This window comes from Chiloscyllium plagiosum, chromosome 32 (assembly GCF_004010195.1).
Source record: "Chiloscyllium plagiosum isolate BGI_BamShark_2017 chromosome 32, ASM401019v2, whole genome shotgun sequence".
NCBI classification, from domain to species: domain Eukaryota; kingdom Metazoa; phylum Chordata; class Chondrichthyes; order Orectolobiformes; family Hemiscylliidae; genus Chiloscyllium; species Chiloscyllium plagiosum.
Genome location: NC_057741.1, coordinates 40,827,895 through 40,836,465, shown reverse-complemented (window position 1 = coordinate 40,836,465; position 8,571 = coordinate 40,827,895). Strand labels below are relative to the sequence as shown.

The window sequence follows — 8,571 nt, the reverse complement described above, 5'->3', positions numbered from 1 at the left end:
CGCATGCTGTCTGACCTGTTGTGCTTTTCCAGCTTCATATCTATTAACTCTGGCTTCCAGCATCGCAGTCCTTACTGTGACCAATTAATCAGTTTGTTACAGCACTGGTTTGATAAAGAATTTTGGCTGTATCTCAGGAGAATACTTCTTGGAATAGATGACATGATATTGTTTGTCTGCAATTGAAAAGTCGCAAGGTAAAGGAATCTCACACAGTGCAACACTCTCTCCGGACTGCAGTGACATACCAGCTGAGGTTTCATTAACCATTCAACCATCAGCCTCTTGCACAAAGGCCAGAAAGCCAATAAATGAGTCACACAGATTCTTGTGAGCAAGTCTCTGAGTGCCGCATCTGAAATTTGATACCATCTGTTCATGAAATGTTAAACTGAGGTCTCAATAGTCTCCCTTGATGGACATAAGACAATATCCTGTGGTCCTCTTTTGAAGAAGACTGGGCAAGTGCTCCCTGGTTTCCCCACCAATATTCATCCCTCAATCAACATTTTTATTTCCACACTGCTATTTGTGGAATCTTGCTGTGTGCAAATTAGCTGCCTCATTTCCTACATTACAACAGTGCTGATGCTTCAATAAAAAAATTCTGAATTGGCTTTAAACCACTTCGGAATGTTGTGAAAATGTGCTTCCTTCCTGTCCACTCGAATACCTTTTCATGCTGTGTGTGAACTGTAGGAAAGTCACCTCACTGTGGAGTCTGAACTTAGAAAATAACCCTCTTTCATTGAAACATGTTCTTCTTCCCTTGTACCTTTCAACAATCGTAATTTATAATTGTGACAGCAATTCAACAAAGTATGGTTATCAACAATACTGTCAGTAATTGTGTACAGTAGATGTGTATTTTGAGCAGTTTTCACATATTCAGGACATACCAAAATGCTGACCACCTGTAATGGTGCGGCTCTCCCTCAGCACTGATCCTCTGACAGTGCGGCACTCCCTCAGTACTGACCTTCCAACAGTGTGGCATTCAGTAAGTACTGACCCTCTGACAGTGCAGCACTCCCTCAGCACTGACCCTCTGACAGTGCAACACTCCTTCAGTACTGATCCTCTGACAGTGCGGCATTCCCTCAGTACTGACATTTTGACAGTGCATTACTCCTTCAGCACTGACCCTCTGACAGTGAGGCGCTCCCTCAGCATTGACCCTCTGACTTTGTGAAACTCCGTCAGCACTGACCCTCTGATAGCGCAGCACTCCCTCAGTACCATCCCACCAACAGTGTGGCATTTCCCAGGTGCTGACACTCTAACAGTGTGGCACCACCTCAGTGCTGACCATCCAACAGTGTTGATCCTCCGACAAGGTGAAACTCCCTCAGTACTGACTCTCTGATGGTTCAGCACTCCCTCAGCACTGACCCTCTGACAATGTCGCACTCCCTCAGTGTTAACCTTCCAACAGTGCAGCACTCCCCCAGTGCTGACCCTCTGATACTACAGCACTCCCTCAGCACTGACTCCCTGACATGTGGCACTCCTTTATTACTGACCCTCTGACAGTGTGGCACTCCCTTAGTTCTGACCCTCTGACAGTGCGGCATACCCTTAGTACAAACCCTCTGACAGCGTGGCACTCCCTCAGTACTGACCCTCTGACAGTGCGGCACTCCCTCAGTACTGACCCTCTGACAGTGCGGCACTCCATAAGTACTGACACTCTGACAGTGCTGCGCTCCCACAGTGTTGACCCTCCAACATTTCCTCAATACTGACCGTCTAAAAGTCCAGCATTCCCTAAGTACTGACCCTCTGACAGCATGGCACTCTCTCAGTACTGACCCACTAACAGTGCGGCACTCCCTCAGCACTGTCCGTTTGACAGCGCAGCACTCCCTCAGCACTGACTGTCTGACAGTGCATCATTCCCTCAATACTGACCCACTGACAGTGTGGCACTCCCTAAGTACTGACCCTCCAACAGTGCATCACTCCCTCAGCACTGACCCTCTGACAGTGCAGCACTCCCTCAGTGCTGATCCTCCGACAATGCGGCATCCCGCAGTACTGACCGTCTGACAGTTCAGCACTTCCTTATTACTGACCCTCTGATAGTGTCACACTCCCTCAGTGCTAACCTTTCAATAGTGCCGCACTCCCTCAGTGCTGATCCTCCGACAGTGTGGAACTCCCTTAGTACTGACCGTCTGATGGTTCAGCACTCCCTTATTACTGATCCTCTGACAGTGTGGCACTCCCTCAGCACTGACCGTCTGACAGTGCGGCACACCCTCGGTACTGACCCTCTGACAGTGCTGCACTCCCTCAGTACTGACCCTCTGACAGTTAGGCACCCCTTAAGAACTGACCGTCCAACAGTGCCGCACTCCCTCAGCACTGACCTTCTGATAGTACAGCACTCCCTCAGTGCTGACCCTCCAACAATGCGGCATTCCCTCTGTACTGACCTTCTGACAGTTCAGCACTCCCTTATTACTGATCCTCTGACAGTGTCACATTCTCTCAGTGCTAACCTTTCAACAGTGCCGCACTCCCTCAGTGCTGACCTTCTGATACTGCAGCACTCCCTCACCACTGACCCTCTGACCATGTGCCACTCCCACAATACCGACGCTCTGACAGCGCGGCACTCCCTCAGCAGTGACCCTCTGTCAGTGTGGCACTCCCTCAGCACTGACCCTCTGATAGTGCAGCACTCCCTCAGTACTGACCCTCTGACAGTGCGTCACTCCTTAAGTACTGACCCTCCAACAATGCAGCACTCCCTCAGTACTGACCCTCTGACGGTGCGGTATTCCCTCAGTACTGAGCCTCCGACAATGCAGCACTCCCTTAGAACTGACCCAACGACAGTGCAGCATTCCCTAAGTACTGACCCTCTGATCGTGCAGCACTCCCTCAGTACTGTCCCTCCAACAGTGCAGCATTCCCTAAGTACTGACCCTCTGGCAGTATGGCATTCTCTGAGTACTGACCTTCCAACAGTACAGCACTCCGTTTATCTCGGACAATGTGGCACTCCCTCAGTACTGAGCCTCTGACAATGCAGCTCTAACTCTGTACTGACCCCCCGACAGTGTTGCACTCCCTCAGTGCTAACCTTTCAACTGTGCAGCATTCTTTCAGTGGCACTCTCTTAGTACTGACCTTCCAACAGTACAGCACTCCCTTAGTACTAATCCTCTGACAATGCAGCACTCCCTCAGTCCTGACACTATAATAATGCGACACTCCCTTAGCACTGACCCTCTGACAGTACAGTACTCTCTTAGCACTGACCCTCTGACAGTGTGGCACTCCCTCAATACTGACCATCTGACAGTACGGCACTCCCTTAGTACTGACCATCTGACAGTGCAGCACTCCCTTAGCACTGACCCCCTGACAGTGTGGCACTCCCTCAGTACTGACCCTTTGACAATGCAGCACTCTCTCAGCACTGACCCTCTGACAGTGTGGCGCTCCCTCAGCACTAACCCTCCGACACTGCAGCACTCCCTCAGCACTGACCCAACGACATGCGGCACTCTCAAAGAATGATCCTCTGACAGTGCCACACTCCCTCAGTATTTATCCTCCAACAGTTCAGCATTCCCCCAGCACTGACCCTCCTGATGGTGCAGCATTATTTGTGATCCTTATTAGAGATACTCTGACAGTGCTGCTGCTCCTCATTAGTGACCCTCCAATAGAGTGTTAATCCGTCAATACGGACTTTCTATGGTGTGATACCTCCTGAGTCCTAATCCTTTGACAGTGTGGCAGCATCAGTCTCTACTTTGTTTAAGTCTCAAGCATTTTCTGACTCAGAGTTAACCCACTGATGTTACTCGCATTGAGTTTCTATTTCTACAGCACTTTTGTTAATATTGCAATTACTTTTGTTCTTTATGGTCTTCTGGTGGGAGTGCAAGTGAAAGCTAGCAACAGGAGACACTTCCTGGCAATTTAACCTTTTTTAAGTTTTGAAGATGTGTCATCTTCTGTGTGGCCATTTGTATAGATTAGGTTTTCAAAATCTGGATTTCATATCACTGTGAAGAAACATTTGCATTAAATGTATTTATTTTTCATGAAAGCTTCATTCTGCCAGAATAATGAAATAACAAAGCTTGTGTTAAAACTTGCAATGTGAAAAACTTGTGATTAGCAGCTGCTCAGTGAAGATATTAAAATTAAAACATCAATGTAATGTTTATCCATTAGAGATGCAGAGTTTACAAATCTTGAATTCTGACTTGATAAAATCACAATTGGAGACCAGCTGTTTTGCGGATGAAATAAAATTTATGTAATATTTTCCTTGGGTTTTTCTGCTGACGTGAATCCTCATTACGGCTGGACTGGAATCATGGGACTGATGCTGTAGATTAGTTCTGAATGTGAGTGGGTGTAACAATCTTATTTATGAATAGTTTTAGCTCCTCTCTCTCCATAAAATATTTCATACAAAATCCAGTGATAATGGAACAGTATCCTCATAATAAATAATATCTGATGCAGGTCAGGTCAATGGTTGATCATCATCCTGCATCTTCATACCTTTTGTTAAATGTTATCGTGATTAGAACCTTCTGAAACTTTAATTCATTTGCGCAGATTGAAAAGTATAGCTGGCTGAAATTCCAAGTCCTTGCTTTGGCAGTGAAAACCACAAACACAGACTGTAAATCTACAGAAATCAAACAAGAAATGACAAGATATTTTATTAATCTCCAATACTGTTTCTCAATGAAGGAAAAATATAATTAATCAACAGATCCTGTGGAGTTACATAATGCTATTTACAAACCGTGGACATCAGATAGTACTGATTACCCAGTGAAATACTTTATAAAGTGTAGTTGCTGTTATAATGTAGGAAACAGTTTGTGCACAGTTTCCCAAACAGCGATGTGATAAAAAGCCATATACTGTAATCTGATTTCAGTGATTTTGGTTGTAGGATAAATATTGGCCCAGAAAAGTAATAAAAACTTGTATTTATAAAACAACTCTAAATGTACTAAGGGCCTAAAGTGCTTCAAAACATAAATTCACACCAAGTCACAAAGACATTATGGTCAGAGGTAGGTATTAAGGAGCCTCTGAAAGATGGAGAGGTCTAGAGAGGCAATTCTCGAGCTCAGGACCAAAACTGGTGATGGCATGGCTGCCATTAAATTGGAAATGTGCAAAAAGCCAAAATTAAAAGAAGTGCAGAGATCTTGAAGGCTGTGGGGCTGTAGGAGATCAGAGAGAGATAGGAAAGCAGTGAACCAATGGGCAAGAGGAAATAAATAACTTCCTATTTCAAAAGAGTGACTATGGGATCATTCATGTTCACCTGTGAATGAATGATGTGTCTCATTTTAAAGTCTCGTCTGAAAGAAGCAGCAGAATTTGAGGAGGCAATTACACTGATCCTGTCCAAAAAGAAAGGATGAAATAACATTGCAGGGGTGTCTATGACTCTTGTTTTTTCCTCCTGTAATAAGGGACCATGTCTGCAGAATATGTAGGGCTTTTGTTCATTGCAACATTTCAAAAGTTCTCCCTTGTTCTGTGCTGGCTCTAAGGAAATCCCCTGAAAATTCTCAGACCGAGCTAATCTATATAGGACTGAAGACAGGTTGTGTGACATTGAAAAGGCTATTTTCATGAGGTCTATGGGACTGACTGCTGAAATAACTCCACAGAGGCTGGTATGCCTTCACCAAATCATCCTTTATTTACACGTGGACAGTCTTTGACATCGATCCAGCTCCCTCAGAGCCAGCTCTCAGAGTGTTTATGTACTTTCTTCCCTTTTTCTTTTTCTGCCAAACAGCAATAGTGCTTATTTTCCCCAGCACCCATGTTGTGTGTGTGCAGGTGTAGGACACAGTGAAGAATGAGTTCAGAAATCTTTATTGATATTCCACCACAAGGAAGAAAAGAAACACCTGAGTGGCCAGTGAAAAGCAGTGGAGAAAGTGAGGACTGCAGATGCTGGAGATCAGAGTCAAAAAATATGGTGCTGGAAAAGCAGAGCCAGTCAGGCAGCATCCAAGGAGCAGGAGAATCAAAGTTTCGAGCAGAAGCTCTTAATGACAAGCAATGCCCTTCTCAACAAAGGGCAATGCCTGAGTGATCAAAAAGGTGAAGGGGAGAGCAGGAATTACATCAAAATAGAATTGGAGAGAGAAATAAAGCACTCCACTCCCTACAGTGCCCACCCCTCCCTGAAAACCTCAAGGGTGTTGATAGAAACCACGTGCTCCTTCTCGAAGGACACCCAGGCCCAAACGTAACCATGGAAGAGGGACAGGAAATCGGCCATAATAACTCCATCCATGGCCCATTGCCTGTACCTGAACTCTTATTTTGTATCTGTCAGCTGGGGCTCCCTGAATGGACCCAATTAACAGCCCCACTCAGGGAACTCATATTCTATGAGGTACACCTGGCTGACCTCGTTACACTCACTGGAAGTGCCATGCACCCGACATCACCTGTTCTCACCCAATTCCCTTTGTTCCAATTTCAGTAAATATCTCTACTTCAGCCACTTCAGAGGAACTGTCTAATCATGCACATTCGATCACAAAACCAGGTGAGGGGATATTCATGGTGTCCTGAAGAAGGGTTACACCTGAAACATTGAATTCCTCACCTCCTGATGCTGCCTGGCTTGCTGTGTTCTTCCAGCCTCCTGCTTGTCTACCGAGGAGTTATTAAGGCAGGTGACAGAGAGATTGATGTATGGAGATGTAAGGAGGGGCACAGATGATTTAGGGAGGAAATTTCAGATATAAAGTATATCTCCAGTCAGCTAAATATCATGCCATCAATGGTCGAGCGATTAAAATCAGGGATGTAGAGATCTTCATAGGTTGTGAGGCAGTAGAGTGAGGTGTGTATATGTAGGCCATCCTGCACCATGAGCTGACATCTTCCATTCCGCCAAAATATCAAAACGGGCGGCACGATGGCACAGTGGTTAGCACTGCTGCCTCACAGCGCCAGAGACCCGGGTTCAATTCCCGCCTCAGGCGACTGACTGTGTGGAGTTTGCACGTTCTCCCCGTGTCTGCGTGGGTTTCCTCCGGGTGCTCCGGTTTCCTCCCACAATCCAAAAAGATGTGCAGGTCAGGTGAATTGGCCATGCTAAATTGCCCGTAGTGTTAGGTAAGGGGTAAATGTAGGGGTAGGGGTATGGGTGGGTTGCGCTTCGGCGGGGCGGTGTGGACTTGTTGGGCCAAAGGGCCTGTTTCCACACTGTAAGTAATCTAATCTAAAAAAAGTTTTAACTAAAGCTCAATCCGTGGTGTTTACCAAGATTCAGGTCTCTCTGCACCCTAACTCCGACATTTCAATCCACCCCCTTTGTTCATGTGGGTATCTTGATCATGTGATTGTGATTGGACCTGAATATTATCTCACAACTCAAATCTAGATCCTGCACTTGACCAGAAAAAACTATTGACACAGGAATACTTCCCATGTTCGCAAAGCTTAGGAGGTAAAGAGTGGAAGTAGGAAAGTGGGGCTCGATATCCTGCAACTCCCTCTTGCAATGATACTATAGGTATTGTCTACCTATACTATACAGACTGCAGCTTGTCAATACAGTAGCTCACCACCACCTTCTTAAGGATGATTGAGGAAGGGTAATGAATATCCGTGATGCCCGTTTCTCATGAACAAATAAAAATTAACTCCCCATTTTCACTCACTTTGCTCAGTTAAATGTTTTGTCCCCCCATCTCCAACATTTTTATCAAGTAGAGAGCAAATTATATAGAATTATTTTTAATGCCTCTTCGATTTTGTTCCCAGGAATATCAGATGTTAATTTTCAATTCTTGGAAACACGAAGGTTGTTTGAAAGCGTTGCTAATTTGCCAACGCAAGTTTAATTAACAGGAAATATAATTAGCACATGACAGATTCACCAATTATTGCTGGGCTGTCACTGGAATTAACTCTTTGCGATGGGTACAGTTTGAACAGAATTCATTGCTGGGCCAGATCAAAAACAGATCTTTAACATGGATGTAATTTTACCTTTTTATTTTATGTTTGCCAGTTTTGCATAATGATAAGTCTGAAACACAAAGTGTTATAGATTAAGTTGCAAAGTTGTACACACAGATATACACACATACACACAAACTCAATTACACATACACACAATAGTAAATATACATCCATTTAAATAAGGACTTAAAGAACCAAGAAAAAGTCACATTTACTGATATAAGGCTAACATCACATTTATTTCAACCATTCCACATTTACTATTTTACCTGGTAATTTGTTTTCAATCCACCTGGGACAGAGACATCTTTTGCACTCACTGAAATTTGCCCTGCTCAAGTTGAGTATCTTCATCTTAATTATTTCTCATCCTTTCTTCACAACTATTCTTAAACCTAAGGATATTATGATCTCTGTTTAACACAGAAAAATGCCCCACTTCATTCACCAAAACTAGATCTACCAATATTTCCTTCTTTATTGGGTTGGAGCAACAAAGACCCGTATACACATATCAGGAACACCCCCTTTCATTGCTTTTTATAGTACTGTCTGAGTCTACATTAGGATTACTGTGGT

General features: G+C 44.6%; 1 protein-coding gene across 4 annotated transcripts in view; it reads right to left on the bottom strand.

The window, feature by feature from the left end:
• Positions 1-3,879: 3,879 nt before the first annotated feature.
• The window catches only part of LOC122539545 (B-cell scaffold protein with ankyrin repeats-like), a 273,798-nt gene continuing 269,106 nt past the window's right edge, over positions 3,880-8,571 (bottom strand). For 3 of the 4 annotated variants that reach the window (XM_043674514.1, XM_043674513.1, XM_043674516.1), the window contains one exon: positions 3,880-4,663. In XM_043674514.1, coding sequence (XP_043530449.1) covers positions 4,574-4,663 — 90 coding nt within the window. In that variant the 3' untranslated portion in view covers positions 3,880-4,573. Of the gene's footprint in view, positions 4,664-8,019; positions 8,060-8,571 lie in introns of all 4 variants that reach the window. The other variant, XM_043674515.1, reaches the window with a different exon arrangement.